Source organism: Achroia grisella, unplaced genomic scaffold (genome assembly GCF_030625045.1).
Source record: "Achroia grisella isolate CSIRO2021 unplaced genomic scaffold, CSIRO_AGI_Agris_v1 utg26115, whole genome shotgun sequence".
Taxonomy (NCBI): Eukaryota; Metazoa; Arthropoda; class Insecta; order Lepidoptera; family Pyralidae; genus Achroia; species Achroia grisella.
This window is the reverse complement of record NW_026712751.1, coordinates 52,877-69,985: the sequence shown is the minus strand read 5'-3', so window position 1 is coordinate 69,985 and position 17,109 is coordinate 52,877. Positions and strand designations below refer to the sequence as shown.

Sequence of the window (17,109 nt, the reverse complement as noted above, 5' to 3'; positions counted from 1 at the left end):
TGCTTTGCCTGTGTTCGAGTACTGCGACGAGGCGAGGCGAGCCGCGCCGGGAACTCCCTGGAGCATGCGAAAATAATTAGAGTCCCATCCAATTGGGTATCGTCTGCCTTTTATACGATACGTCTAAAATTAAAGCGTTCAGTTCAATACTTAATATGGAGTAAATAAATAATGATCTCTTATGAAAATGTATTGATGTTCTTTGTGTACCGTACAGTTGAAATATTACATTTTTTTTGACAACGCCGAACAGACAGCATTCAGAAATCTCGTGATGGTGCTGCAGTAGAAGGGAAAATAGCTCCAGGGATCATAGGTGTTGATGCTATTAGGGTTGGTGTCGACACGGCCGCAGTCCCGGACAGACTGAAGTGTGCCACAGCCTCAGAACACCATCAATTAATAGTGTATAAGGGAAAAGAAAAAAACCTACACTACACACATATTTAAAATAATATTTTCGTGGAGAAGGTGAAAGGTAGAAAAAGAAAGACAGAATAAATAAAAGATTCTAAAAGTAAACGAAAAAGGGCATGGACTTAATGGTCTATGGAAAGTAAGAGCGTAATAATAATGTAATGTAATGTAATGTAAAGTTAGCCTCACATTTGGTCCGTTGTGCGTGTAGAGCCAGACTACTAACGCAGCCAGCCAAGCTCCTCCCAGAAGCGCAGAAGACTCCTGGTGTCTTCACAGGCTTCACGGAGCGACCTCACCGTTCCGAGGATTTGTGTTCGTTGTGTGGCCACTGCAAGCACTCCAGGATTACATGAGCGGCCGTTTCTTCGGCTTCATAGCAGCCCCGACAAAGGGGACTGTCTGTAGCACCTAATGTGTACAGATGTTTGTTTAAGAGACAGTGGCCCGTTATTGTCCCTATCATTATTTTAAAGTTATGCCTATTTAGGTTTAATAGACGTTTTGTGAGTCGTAGGTTTGTTATTGGAATTGCAACCTTCGATTGTTTACAATCAGGGGTTTGGGGAGCGTAATAATAATAAAAAAAATATTACATTTCAAATTCATTGGAATCCATAGAGTACATTGTAAAATTGTTGTATCATTCTAGTTGTCAGTGGAGTAGTATGGATGTATTCAATTTATGCACATATTACTGAACAGCACAATGGCATCCCGCCTCGCTCTGCACTTGGGCACAAAGGCGGGATGCCTTACATGCAACTCGCGGAACTTTATATACAGCCGAGTTTGTATTTATTATGTATATTTATTCAAACATATAATTGGCAAAGTTGTAACGTTTGAGAAATATGTTCTTGTAGAGAATAAGGATTTCGCCATGAAACGAAAATAGCTCACGATTACCACACCGGCCAAGGGTTTTGGTATATACATTTATATCTAGTATTACTTATCACTAAATGAATCTTCAAATAATATCACTACATAGTATAAAACAAAGTCGCTGTCGCTGTCTGTCCGTCCCTATGTATGCTTAAATCTTTAAAACTACACAACGGATATATTTTACTTTATTACTATCTACTCGCCCCGGCTTCGCACGTGTATACATATATTATATATATATATAAACCTTCCTCTTGAATCACTCTATCAATTAAAAACAAACAGCTTCAAAATTCTTTGCGTAGTTTTAAAGATTTAAGTATACATAGGGACAGACAGCGACAGCGACAGCGACTTTTTATACTATGTAATGATAATGATTACAACCAAAAAAATCTGTCGATAATCGACTACTTGCTGAAACGAATGGAAGTTGACACCTGTGTGGTCCACCCTATTAAATCCACTCTCTGACCGCATCCGCCGCGCCGCTGCCACGCGCCCCGGTGCGAGGGACTCTGAATCAATTCTAAACACTAAAAAACTCATTCATTCATTCATTCAACTCGTTCATTAACTACAAGTTTTTTTATAATAATAATAATAATAATAATAACCTCGGCCGACTGTGCTTCTGCCGGGGATAAGTTGCCATCTCCTCTCCTTAAGAGAGGAGACGAGAATTTTTCTTAAGTTTAAAAAATAATATTAAAATCAGCAATTCACACAGCGCCATCTAGTCCCAAGTTTAGCAATCTAAAGCTTGTGTTACGGGTACTAGATAACTGATACAAGTACATAGATTTTTTTTTCGTAAATACATACATACATACATAGAAAACACTATTGGCGAAGATTATTAACTGGCATAGAACAATTTGATATGACAAGTAACATGTAAAATTACAGCGTTAATCTTCCTAAATAAATAAATAAATAAAAACACCCAGACCGATATAAACAATCATACACATGAATACAAATGTTTGTGTCGTGCAAGGAATCGAACCCACGATCATCGGACGTAAAGCGGTGTGCTAGACCGCTAGACCACCGAGGTCGTCGACAGTTTCATCTTGTTATCAAAACAAGATGAAACTGTTGCATCTATTGGCCACTGAACCCCAAGTAGCGCCCGTGACTTGTGACACGGGTGTAGATTTAGAGAGCCTTTTTAGAATGCATTAACACTCACCTTCACTACTTGTGGTATCTCCCCAGTCCCAACTAATAAACCCCCCAATGCTCACAATATTCACAATTACATTTATCTTATTTGTTTGATAATAAACACTCCAAACTCCTGCTACGTCCATCCATCAATCTACTTGTCAACGTCACAAAGATTATTTTTGGCTCCGGCCTCTGCCGTTCCGTTTCAGGTTACTCTGAATGCCTTAAATAAAGAAACATGTTTGACTTTACCATTCTTAATTAATGGTGTCTCAGACCATAGTTACTACGCTGCCAGATGTCCCGTATTTCCCGGGACGTCCCGTATTTTAGGGTCAGTTTAAAATGTCCCGGCGGGACTGACTCTGTCTCGATTCGAACCGCGCTCTTATTAAATCGATCTACGCTAGACAAAAATACTCACGCACGCAACTTTCGCACCCCTAATTTAATAAAAAGCTAGTTGATGATTACGATTATAATTGTATTGATTTTTATAAATATTTTAAAAATAATAAAAATATGTTAAATCAGACTAGCTCCTCAGAAAATATATACATAAATACAGAATGTCACTATATAATTTTGTTTTGTATTTGTCACGGGTAAAAAACTAAACTCCCGTATTTTTTGTCTTTTTTAGCATTGCCCTCTTACAAGCTGAAGAAAAATCTGGCAACACTAGTTAACACTATTTATATGAAAGCGAACCGCTTCAGCGAACTTATGCCAATGCATTCTCGCATCAGCACGCAAACAACAATATTTATAACTAACTAAAACGTCTACTTGAGTGCCTTGAGAGATGGTCCCCATTTATGCGAGGCAACCGACTGGAATCAAATCGACCACGTGTTACTAATTCGGTGGCACCTCCCAGCATCACACGGTTATTATTATCTCAAGTAATTTAACGCGACCCAAATTTAAGGAACAGTTGCAATACAGTTTGATCTGCTTTTGCCATTGTTACGGATCCCCCGTTCAATTCAAACGGGGATCGATATTACGGCCTGAGCCCAGGTTCGAACCCCTAGCGGTGCCCTCAGACTAAAGTCGTATCCGTCAGGCGCGAGTTGACCTTCAGCCTCTTTATAAGTCCTTCCTTGGTTTGGAGTGCCATCTGCACTCGCCCGCTATCGTCTAGTGAAGCTGTAAAGGCCAACTGTAGTCACAGCAGCAAAAGGATGTTGAGAGCGTGGACTGTGGGTTGCTGGTGGTGATGGACCAAACTTATTATATTTAAATCTAATAATAATTTTATTGATTGAATTAAACAAAATCGTGGAAACCAGAAAGACAAAGAATCCAACGGAGACACCCTCTGTCACTTATGCATTGCTATTACCATAGAGTCAAATATAAAATAATTATTTGATGCTAGCAACAACCAACTTCAATATTAGATATCGTATTTGAATAAATAGGAAGGATAAAACGAATGAATTAGGTATTATTACCACAGTTATGTTAATAATTTCTAACATTTACCGGATATATATGTATTAAATATTTCGACCTCAAACATTTGTATTCAAGAGTATGATTATTTGTATCGTTCTGGGTGTTTTGTATGTATAATATGTATGTATTTATGAAAAATCTATGTATTTGTATCAGTTATCTAGTATCCCTAACACAAGCTTTAGCTAGCTTAACTTGGATCTAGATGGCGCTGTGTGAATTATCTTGAGATTATTATTATTTCAATACTTAATCGTTTTATTAGATTTTCATTGCTACTTTTTTATTATTTATCACTGTAACTGAAAAACTGTGAACATTTACAAAGTATTCTTCTAGCTTCATGTGCGAGTGTTTATGCAAAAAAGCAATTTATTACATCAACCAGATGACAAAGGGAATATATTTTGTATGCAAATGTTGTTTATTTAGTACTCTGTCTTGAATATTCTCAATAACGTTTAACACAGCGATGTGACTGAATTTAATAAAGGAAATATTGCATAAATGGATAAAACGTATTGAGAAAAAAAACGGGCGGGAAAATGTTGAAGTGGTCTTATTATAAGTTCTCGGAGATGAGAAATGAACATTCATTTCTAAGAATATATTGAGCAAAGTATAAACAATGTTTACGAACAAAAGTGATTGTTACATTGATACAGGTTTTAGATTTTGATAAAACGAATCTTCTAGATAATTGTAACTTACAGACGATTGACTTCGTGGACAATAATGAGACTGAGAAAGTTTAGAGTCACTTACCATAAGACTGCAATGTTTTTTTACTCTATAAAAGTTTCTCACACAATTTAATTTAATTTATAATACTGGTCTACTCAGATCACTTCGACTGATTCACTCTTATACAGTTCTCAACCAGTTGGTTGTATACTTAATATTTTTTCTATTTGAGTTTTTAATTGAATTAGTGCTAATTGGTAGTTTGTATTCACAAACTTAAACTTAAAAATGTAAAGTAATAATAAAATTATTTAAAAGAGCAACACACAAGTTTTTTGCTCGTTCTTCTTGTGATGAGACAGCATTCCGAATGAGCGGTAGATTAAAAGAAATGTGATGACTATTCAAAAGTGCTTCAATGTAAGTTTATTTGATATATAAATGAAATAGAAATAGAAATAATCTTTATTCAAATAAACTCATTACAAGCACTTTTGAATAGTCATATTTTTGATTGGTGAATCATGACTGAACGATTTTCTATTCTATTCTATTCTATATATGTATACAATTAACGAGTTATTTAATATTTCTTCTCTTCTATAAAAATATCGACTGCAAATAAGACAGCATTAATAAGATATCAATACGAGAGATACGCGGAATATCAAATAAGTATATGAATATTATACATTTTATTTGTATGTTTATTATTTTAATGTTTATGATAATGCACTGTTTGGTAGTCTGTGTTCACATGAAATCATAAATATATATTCAAATTCAAATTCAAAAATCATTTATTCATTTAGGACATTTTAGCCGCTTATGAACGTCAAAAAGAAATGTAAAATGTAAGTAAAATATGTAAAAAATGTAAAATTTCATAAAATGTGTTTAAGTGACCAATATGCATTCTTTTTGGTTGAATCTCCGTATGGATGTAGAATTCAAACAAAACTATTCTTCTAAAATGCTTAAAATTATTTTATTGAACATACTTTTATTGTAATCTATTCCCAAACAGAAGATAAGGAAAATAATATATCGTTAAAATTAGGAGAATATTTAATAATGACGTCACGTACCAAAAAACATATCGAATTGAAAATTCTCACACTTTTATTCATTGGACTCCATAAAATATAGTTGAGCTTAGTGATGGCTGGCTCACTCGTTATACTCGTGAACGGTGGCAGCTTGTAGGGTCTGGTCTGTTCTGATATCTATTCAAATTCAAAATATCTTTATACATGTAGGTCTATCACAGATTCTTGTGATATGTCAAATCTACCGTCAGTTCGGAATGATATCGAGATGAGAAGAACTGACAAGAAACTCAGCTCGTATTCTTTTCAATTCTTTTCCGGCCCACCTTCAAGACTATTGAACACAATCTACTACTAATTGCAAAAAGTTGCTATTTAAATGGCCACATGTGTTTTAGATTTATTTTCGATGTACTCTTATGTATTCATCACTTTTTCAAATCTAACAGATGTCTCAAGTTTATATATATAACTAACTGTTCCCGCGACTTCGTCCGCGGAGGAACTTAACTTTATTTTTTCTAAAATAAAATATTTTTTCAAAATAAAAATAGCCTAAGTTACTCCTTATTACATTACCTGCTATTTCAGATATTAGCCGGAACAAACAGACCGACAGACAGACAGACAAAAATTGTCTAAAGTGTTATTTCGGTGTATGTACCGTATTTATATTCATATGCATGTAGTAAAAAACGGTTCATTCAATATTACAAACGGACATTCCAATTTTATTTATATAGATTTTATTATATAGATACATGGACATCCGTGCGAAGCCGGAGCGTGTAGCTAGTAAGAAATCAGACTATTTAAAAGTGCTTACATTAAGTTTATTTGAATAAAGATTATCTCTATTTCTGAGACTCAGTGTTCCTCACGCACGTATTTTGTAAGAGATACAAATACTATGTGGATACAATACAAATAAATCCGTCGGCTGCGTACGTGCCGGGATGCTGTAACCAATCGATCCAATCTCAATTCACCATGTCGAAGCCCATGTACGCCATGTTTCTATTATAATGTTGTGTGAACGTATTCAATCATAAATCAATTCCTACAATACATACGTGGTTAATAATAGCATCAAGTAATGTTGGAGCTTCAGCAGATCCAATAATACAAATGTTGATATGATAAATAGTTTAATTGCTGATTCTTTACAAGATTATAAAATAAGGTGTAACTTTGCCGCCGTACTATGCACAAGTGGCGGTCGGCTCCGTTCGGGTATTGTCGGTGTCCTCCGGACGGACCCCGCTGGTCGCGCTGCTGGTTGATCAGAGTGCCGTGTAATGAATAATATAATATATTCTAAAGTAATGTATTATATAATATATTCTAAACTGATTATTACCCGCGGCTTTGTTTGCTTTTTCTATATAAAATATAACCTATGTACCTCGTGATACAATAAATTCAATCTAGTCTATTACAGACTCTTATGATATGTCAAATCTACCGTCAGTCCGGAATGATTTCGAGATGAGAAGAACTGACAAGAAACTCAGCTCGTATTTTTTTTTAATGTTGTACATATTTACAATAATACAGATACATTTAAATTGAAATTTGGGAGAATAGAGTGACCACCAGCATATGATATCACAAAGAACAAAAAATTTAATCAGTGTTCGCAACTGGAACAGACCAGTCCCCACAAACAGCACCCGTTCATATCTTACGTACGTTCATATTAAGCTTCGTTAAGATCTGTTCAACCGTTTTGTAGTAAAAGTTAGCAAACATACAGACACTTTTGTATTAATAATGGTAGTCTATAGGAATATTAGTTCTAAAGTTATTTATAATAGTTATTTGAAGTATATATAGATATACTTACAAATAACTATTGTGAATCACTGTTTGCAGTCCGTCCGTCCTAAGGCTAGACTGTGCCCTGTCCCCACACACTGTCCCCACAAAACTTCTATTCATGTACTATCGAGATGGCCACACATATTTCTCGAAACTCCGGACACGAGCCGGTCCAACAGACGTGGTGACATAAACGTGGTATAAAGTTTTCAATGAAAAGGACCAAGTAGCACCCACAGCGGAGTGCATTCTACATAGGCTTTGTAATCTATACATATAAATAAAATTGGAGTGTCTGTTTGTAATATTGAAATAGACGTTTTGTACTACATGCATATCGACACCAGCAATTTATACAAAGCTAACTCGAATTTTCAGTAACTTCGTTATTTTTATATATTTCTTAATATTTTTTTATTGTATATAAAAAACACAATTTTAAGCTGTTTATCATAAAAAAACGAATTTACTGAAAATTCGAGTTAGCTTAGAGCAAGAGCCCACGACTGCCAGACATACGTCATTTTAGTAAACGTGAAAGTTCTTGTATGTGTGTCCCCAACACAGGTAAGAACGATCCCCAAATATGAAACCTGGATCGTGGTTCCTTTGGCAGGTACCAGCCAGGTAACAAAGGTGTAAAAAAATTCATATCAAATTCGTTATTTTAAGAAACTCCATATTTTCATATGTTGTTCGTAGCATTATTATAACTTGCGCTGGTCATTGCTAGACACGTAGTGTGGTTCCAACCCCCCGCCGGACCCCCCTAAACTATACTTTTTAGAAATAAACTTACGTCATTTTAATAAAGCTGAACTTTATATATGTTATTGAGAGAACTATTAAACTGAGTTTCCTAAATTGCCAGACAGTTTTCTTGGTTCCTTATCCTACCAGACTCATTGAAACCGTATATTGGGTAACAACGGTGTATACAATTTCATATCAAATTCGTTATTTTAAGATGCTCCATTTTTTCACATATTGCTCGTAACAGTATTATAACTTGCTCTGCTTGTTGTCGAACTAAGAAAACTGTCTGGCAATATAGGAAACTCAGTTTGAGAGAACTCTCAATAATATATATAAATTTCAGCTTTATTAAAATGACGTAAGTTTATTTATAAAATAGTACAGTTTAGGGGGGTCCGGCGGGGGGTTGGAACCACACTAAGTGTCTGGCAATGAGCAGCGCAAGTTATAATAATGCTACGAACAACATATGAAAATATGGAGTTTCTTAAAATAACGAATTTGATATGATTTTTTTTACACCTTTGTTACCTGGTACCTGCCAAAGGAACCACGATCCAGGTTTCATATTTGGGGATCGTTCTTACCTGTGTTGGGGACACACATACAAGAACTTTCACGTTTATTAAAATGACATATGTCTGGCAGTCGTGGGCTCTTGGGCTATTAGTATAAATGACTGGTGCCGATATGTATATAAATACGGTACATACACCAAAATAACATTTTTTACAATTTTTGTCTGTCTGTTTGTTCCGGCTCTGAAATGGCTGGACCGATTTTGACGGGACTTTTTTTGGCAGGTAGCTGATGAAATAAGGAGTTACTTAGGCTACTTTTATTTCAGAAAAATAAAGATAAATTCCACGCGGACGAAGTCGCGGGAACAGCTAATACACAATAAGATTAAATCATTCAGAGTGATAATCGGACTGAACTGTAGGGATCTGCAGAATCCAGCTAGTCTTTAAAGTCCTTATATGTGACATGGCTGCTAACAAACTAGCAAAACTGACGCACACTGACAAAACGGTTTCCTCGCTTTATGAATGAATCCATTTATAAACTTAATTGTTGTATTAAACTCACAGTGCTTAGTTCCCGATTCCTTAACTTAGAGGTCTATAATAACAGTTTCGTCTGTAAGGCCGGGGTCTCTGCCCATAATAGATAGAAAATCTACTATTACTTTGAGGAAGGGGTTTGTTAGTAATGTGGGCTCATGACCCCATACTAGCAATGTACCATGTCAGGTTGACATCCACGCGGTTTCCCCTGGAAACCATCGTGATAAATTCCTGGTGAATTGATCACGATCCTCCACTGGTGCCCCGCCAACGTAAACCGTTAGCGCAAGCAGGGGCACCATTCCATTATCATACATAAAAAAATCTACTATAACTAAGATCACCCTGACCAGGCGCTTTCATATAAGTGTTGTCTACAACGACAATTGTCTGACATTTCAAAGGTTTATTGTCGGACCTTAAATATTAAAGAGAGTTAATTATGTACGAATTTATAAAGATTGTCTAAAAATTAGAGGAAAATATTTTCGTGTAAGGATATCCTTACCAATATTATAAATGCAAAAGTAACTTTGTCTGTCTGTCTCGCTTTCACGCCAAAACTACTGAACGGATTGAAATGAAATTTGGTACACAGATAGTCTAGATCCTGAGAAAGGGCATAGGCTACTCTTTAATGCAAAAAAAGGGTTGTAAGGGATTGAAAAGCGTGATGAATGATTGTATGAAAGTATCGATATTTTTAAAGCTAGAAACTAAATTTTAGGCTGGTGATTAAATATAAATAAATATGACATTCAAAGTTTATAAAAATGTTACCCTTAAGGGGGTAAAATAAGATATATGTATTTTAATGAAAAATATATTTATTTTATTCTTATATTTGAACTGGTTAATTCTCGTTTAATATGGCTGCTCTGCGAGTTGATTTGATGACGTAACAATATATTGTTACCTTTATAATCTAAGTAAACTATAAGCTGAAGCAATAGTTATAATAATAATAATAATCTCAAAACAGTTCACACTAGCGCCAAGTTAAGCTAGCTAAAACTTGTGTTATACTAGATAACTGATATATAGATAAATATATAGATTTTTTTTTTCTAAATACCTACATATTATACATAGAAAACACCCAGACCGACACAAACAATCATACTCATAAATGTATCGTGCGAGGAATCGAACCCGCGACCATCGGAAGTAAAGCAGTGTATTAAACCACTACAGCACCTAGCACGAGAATAATAGTTAATATCACGAAAAATAAGAATTATACTCTTTTAAGAAGCACAATTTATTAGTGTAAGAAAAGTCAAAAAGCAACCCTATAGCGTGGCTATACCTGTATAATTTTCTGTTTATAAGAGAAGATACTCATGGTCATCAATCACGATTCTTCCCAATCATTGACCCTATATTGTTTAATGTTGAAAATTTCAATACAACGACCTCGCTTATGAATGGTAGGACTCCCATTACATTGTGTGCGGCAATATATCACGGCCTCGATGGTCGCCATCGGGTCGCTGGTCGGCCGTGATATACCGCACCTCACTCGTCACTGTCACCCGCCATCCCCGCCACCCCCGCCAACACTCGCCCGACACCATCACCTCCCATACATCAACATCACTACTCCACATCACTCGTCAACTCGCCATTTTTACTGTAACGGGATATATGAGTAATGCTCATTAAAACTTACTTGGCTTCAGTTTCGACCGTGAGAGTTTTAATGCTATTCGCTGCACAAAAGCGATAAACGGCGCCTCAAGAAGCACTGCGAACATCACGTTATCACGTGATGCCCGTGATATTGCTCGTGCGTTTTATTACCACGACTTAGGATATAGATGTATGTACTTTTTTCGACTTCCACGAGTACCTCTCACAACATTCCAGAGAACTAAGATGTCTACCTCTTAACCTGTAATTTCATCTCCTACATATTATTTACACATTATGTTTATTATTGTACGGAGGACAAGCGTCGGAGAGCAGTAAATACTTTACATCTTACATTACATTAAATAATACGTTTTTAGTAACAAATTGTTAAGAACTAGCTGTACCCGTGGATTCGTTCGCGTGGAATTAAAATTTATTTTTTCTAAAATATAAGTAGCTTATGTTACTCCTTATTACATCAGCTACCTGCCAAAAAAAGTTCCGTCAAAATCGATCCAGCCGTTTCAGAGATTAGCCGGAACAAACAGACAGACACAAAAATAGTAAAAAATTGCTATTTTGGTGTATGTACCGTATTTATATTTATATGCATGTAGTAAAAAAACGGTTATATCAATATTACAAACAGACACTCCAATTATTTATATGTATACATTACGAGATTTAGACTTCTTGCATATATATTTTGAATTGGGATGGCCTCCAGCAAGGTGGACCGACGATCTGGTCAAGATCGCTAGAAGGCATTGGATGCGAGCAGCGCAGGACCGATCGTCGTGGAGATCTTTGGGGGAGGCCTTTGTTCAGCAGTGGACACTGGACGTCTTCCGCGCTGAGATGATGATATATTTTGACTAGGGTTCATGATTTCTCGAGCTTTTCAATTTCTCGGGTCTCGAGAATTCTCGAGGTTAATTTCTCGGGTCTTCTCGGGTTGTCGAGAAATGCACATTTACGTACGTTTTCTCATATTATTTGGTTCCAATAACGTAAAAAAACTCAGTGGTTTAATTTGAGAGGAAAACCAATGCATTTGTTAAATATTTTATATAAAATTTAACTATAAAATTAATTATAAAACTTTTATTGAGTATATTTAAAAACATTATACATATTATGAATAAGCAAGATTTTATTTAAATACTGAAATATATTAGGTTCTTAAATATGAAATTAGCGTTTTGTCGCACTGGCCACTTTGATCTTAAATATCTCCTCTTTGGTTAGGAATTCCAATTTCAAATTTATACGGCTATTCACTCATGTATTTGTTTTTCGAAAACCGTAGTACATATGCTTGGTTTTTTCTTTGGGTCACTCAGCTTACAAAATGGAAAACTTAAAATATCGCGTCATTTACAAGTACGAGTACGAGTTCCGCCATGGCACTAGTGCTGTAGAAACAGCTCGAAGGATTAATGATGTGTATGGCGGTGGTGTCGCAAAAGAAAACACAATGCATTTTTGGTTCCAACGTTTTCGTTCTGGAAATTTCGACCTGCAAAACAATCCCCGTGGGCGGCCGGAGTCCAAGGTTGGTAATGAAGAATTGAAGGCTATTGTGATAGCAGATCCATCGCGAACCACGTCCGAGTTAGTTGCAGGGTGCGGTGTTAGTGACAAAACTGTATTAATCCACTTGTAGAAAATTGGGAAAAGTGAAAAAGCTTGAAAGGTGGGTCCCTCATGAATTGAGTGGACAATTCGCGTTTCGATCGACAAACGCGCGTAGACTGCTGCGTTACATTAGTCAACCGGCATAATAATAAAGGGATTTTAAATCTGTTCAAAATCTACCTTGTATCATCGTAAGCACAGATTATTATATTAGAGCCCGTTAGTTCGTGTTCCCGCGGCTTTCCCTGCCCCTCCCTTAACTAGTAACAGACGGACTGTACGGCGGCCTTGACGACAAACGGCAATTTAATTTCTATAAAGATACTTGATTTCTCGAGTTCTCGACTTTTCTCGAGCTTGATTTCCCGGGAACAAAACCCAACGATTTCCCGGGAATTCTCGACCCGAGAATTCCCGGGAATGAACTCTAATTTTGACATATATTAAAAATGTTGTCTGTTCAATTACTTGAATACTTTCGAATCTTTGTACCGTAGACTCCGCGCCGGAGCTGCACTACACGTTCATCGAGCAGGCGCTGCGGGCGGGCGGCGGCGTGTCGCTGCGGTGCGCGGCCGCCGGCTCGCCCGCGCCGCGCCTCGCCTGGCTGCTCGACTCGCAGCCGCTGGACCAGTACCGGGCCCAGCACAGGTACAACTCTTATTCATATTATTCATATCATCATCAGCTTGTGTCCACCACTATCCACTCTTGGATATAGGCCTTTCCCAAAGACTACTACCATGTGCGCTCTTCCACCTTCCGCATCCATCCACTCCCGGCCACCTTCGTAATGTCGTCGGGCCATCTTGCAGGAGGGCGCCCGACTCTCCGTCGACACACACGCGGCCTCCACTCCATAACCTTTCTTCCCCATCTATCATCGCTGACTCTGCTGATATGCCGTCCCACTGCCACTTCAGCTGAAATACTTTGAGAGCGTATATTCATACATTCCTCTTCATTTCGACGGCCTCGGTGGTTATGCGATACAGTTACCTGGATACATCAATATAATAGTTGCATTTAATAATGTCTAGTAAGACAAATCCAATATTGTGTACTAAGCACTGCCGTGTCTAAACTGTGTCACCCCACCTTACATCTTCCTATTGTCTTTTAGCATATAAGATAATTTATTTATTTATGTATAATATTTCAGGCTACTAATGGCCCATATTATACATATGAATAATATAATTAATAGAAAATAAAATATAAATTGTCTGCGTGATCACGGCACTGATTATGGTAATCTGCCACGGTAGCGCCGATAGACCACATCCTTCGGCCAGTAGTCCTCCTTTATGAAGGTGGACAGCATGTTGGTGGGAACTCAGGCCACAAACTCCTTGAAACTAGCGTTATGACTCGATTCCAGCTGCCTCACCCTCAGAGTCAGGTTACTCCTGGTCCGTACGTAGTCAACAATGTCCTGCTCTCTGTACATATTGTCAATCTATTATTATCGATACATACAAATAAAATTGGAGCCTCTGTTTGTAATATTGAAATAATCGTTTTTTACTACATGCATATGAATATAAATACGGTACATTCACCAAAATATCAATTTTTACAATTTTTGTCTGTCGGTCTGTTTGTGCCGGCTAATCTCTGAAATGGCTGGACCGATTTTGACGGGACTTTTTTTGGCAATTGGCAATTGGCAACAGGAAGTAACTTAGGCTACTTTTATTTTAGAAAAATTATATTAAATTCCACGCGGACAAAGTCGCGGGAACAGCTAGTCTATAATATACATCGTCTCAACCGTCAACATCGTATTATTACCCCGCAACAGTGGTCTACCAGTATAGCACTTTCGTTTCTAAAACAATTGTTTTTTTTATTTACATCAGTCTAGTACCCATAACACGAGCTCTGTCTAACTTGGGACCAGATGGCGCTGTGTCAATTGTGCTAAGATGTTATTTGTTCCTTGTTCGTTGTCAATATATACGTGAGAACAATTTAGAAATAAACAGGTAAGGGTACACATTCGCGTGAACTTTATTAATAATTAATTAGGTACTTCATCAATGAAGAGATATCAGTTAACGGTGATGTGGTGTCGACCCTGAACATCAGCTCGGTGTCCCCGGAGGACGGCGGCCGGTACACGTGCCGGGCTCAAAACCAATTAGGACAAGCCGAACACTCCGCCAGACTCAATATTTACGGTGAGACAAAACATCTAAGTTTAAAATAAATTTAACATTTCACTCTTCAGTTCTCGTCGTACTCAATTTGTCTATTGCAGTTTAGGTTTAAAATTTGAATGAGTGAATAATTAATATTGATTCATTCAATAATTACTCGGTAACTATGCTGAGTTAAGACTTAAAACCCATCGGAACATAATCTTTCGTTCCCACAGGGCCGCCTTCAATTCGTGCGCTGGGTCCTATCCGGGTGGTGGCGGGCGCCAACGCCACGATCTTCTGCCCGTATGCCGGATATCCGATCAGGTCCATAGAGGTGCATTTGATAGGATGATTCCTCTTACACAATACACACATACACACACACATGTACATTTGATTTTGGTTTGAAGCCGTCGCATCCGACACTAACAGTTTAGTAACACCGTCTAATCATTGCAAGAACTGATAATTTATGACATATATAACTTTACCTATTTTACTACGCTTAACGCTAAGTCCTCTAAACCTTAACAATGTTATTTTCGTGCACTTGTTTACTTGAAAATACTGTTACTTCTAAAATCTACACTTAATACTTTATGAGTTACGAATACGTGTGGCTTTGCAGTGACGCTTTCGCCAGCACGGTTGGTCACCGTAGCGGGCACGAACATAGTTTAACCAACACGCGCGGGTGGCCCGCGCAGACGGCAATTCGGCCCCGCTTTTCAGCCGGGATCGGGCGAGGATTCATTGTGTTCAGTGAACGTTGTACAGTCTCACCGGTCGAATGTGCACATGCGTGCTGTCGTCGCCAAAATTTATGGAAATTACATCAATACGGTTCGATTGATTTAGGAAGTTCGCTATCAATCGTTGTTATGGGATCCATCGGACGGATCAAAAACAAGGTGCGCGACGTAAACTTGATCTTTTTAAATTATGTTCTATCTTGCAGAGTAATTCATCAAATGTTGTTATAGACAGAGGAATGTGTTTTAAAAAACTTGTCATTGTGTCCTCTTAAATCGGAAAACGATGTGGAGAACGCGCTTCTCAGCAATCTAGTGGCATTGAAAAAATGTACTTGTATACGTCGTCGTCGTCGTTGCCTTTTTTCCATATGTAATACAGTATAATAAATACGAGAAGACTCAGACATCACGACTGAACAAAGCGGCAAAACGACGACAGCAAACCGCGTGACTCTAAACTCATTTGAACGGGTCATCCGCGCGGACGGTAAGCATTACTGTAAAACCACCCTTGTTTGTACTCGTATATACAAGAGGTCTCGTAACGAACACACGAACATGAAACTGTGAGTAACGTGCGGCCGCCGGTGTGCAGCTCCGTGTGGTGGCGGCGCGGCGCGGGGCGCGCGGTGGGCGGCGCGGGGCGCGTGTCGGCGCGCGGCGCGGAGCTGCGGCTGGCGCCCGCGCTGGCCGCCGACGCGGGACGGTACGCCTGCGAGGTGGCCGCGCCCGCCGCCGCCGCCCGCGCCGACCTCGAGATACAAGTCCGAAGTGAGTACACCCACTGGCGCTCCACACCCGCCTCCCGTCGCACTACCCATCCGGACCCCACAGATCACGTCATCTCCTTCATACCGAAATTATTCATTCAACTATTTGTGTAATTTACTGACTTCGAACCCGTTCCGTGTTAATTTAATACCCACTTTCTGAGAGCACTTCATCCAATTGGCCTGTTGCAATGTTCGGTTAAATCACCACATTTGTCTGTTGCTCCTAGATCCACCAAAAATTTCGCCCTTCATGTTTTCTTCCGAATTGACCGAAGGCAGCTCTGTGCAAGTTCTTTGCGGGGTCTCGTCCGGTGACAAACCCATGTACTTCTCTTGGCTTAAGGACGGCGCACCTCTGTCGTCTAATTTGCAGGTACCTAATCAGCGTGCTCTTGTACAATGTTATATGATTATATTTAAATTAAAAAATACTGACAGTATCTATTGTCTTTGCAGATAGAAGAAAAGAGTTTAAATGAATTTTCCCTTCTAATGTTCTCCGACCTGACGGCCCGCCACAGTGGCGACTACACCTGCCGGGTGACGAACCACGCCGCCACTGTCAACTACACCGCCACACTCAGCGTCAAAGGTAAGTCAGCTCTCCATCGTACTAGTAGAGTTCAAATTCATAGGCTAATGATTGCTCACTAAATACTTTTTCCTTTAGTGACACCGGCATGGACGACAGAACCTATGGATGCTGCTATATTACTTGGCGCTCCGTTATCACTGCAATGTGCCGCCAAAGGTTATCCGGTACCTAAGATCAAGTGGTACAGACGCATAGGTAACTTATTTATTCTTAGTCACCGTTTGTATTAATTCTTATGACTACT

At 38.3% G+C, this 17,109-nt stretch overlaps 1 protein-coding gene across 1 annotated transcript in view; it reads left to right on the top strand.

The window, feature by feature from the left end:
* Positions 1-17,109, top strand: part of LOC131842875 (cell adhesion molecule Dscam2-like) — a 56,652-nt gene that overhangs the window by 22,602 nt on the left and 16,941 nt on the right. Inside the window, exons 9-15 of the mRNA XM_059191441.1 lie at positions 13,093-13,246; positions 14,627-14,778; positions 14,976-15,066; positions 16,093-16,268; positions 16,498-16,643; positions 16,727-16,862; positions 16,941-17,060. Coding sequence (XP_059047424.1) covers positions 13,093-13,246; positions 14,627-14,778; positions 14,976-15,066; positions 16,093-16,268; positions 16,498-16,643; positions 16,727-16,862; positions 16,941-17,060 — 975 coding nt within the window. The remainder of the gene's footprint in view (positions 1-13,092; positions 13,247-14,626; positions 14,779-14,975; positions 15,067-16,092; positions 16,269-16,497; positions 16,644-16,726; positions 16,863-16,940; positions 17,061-17,109) is intronic.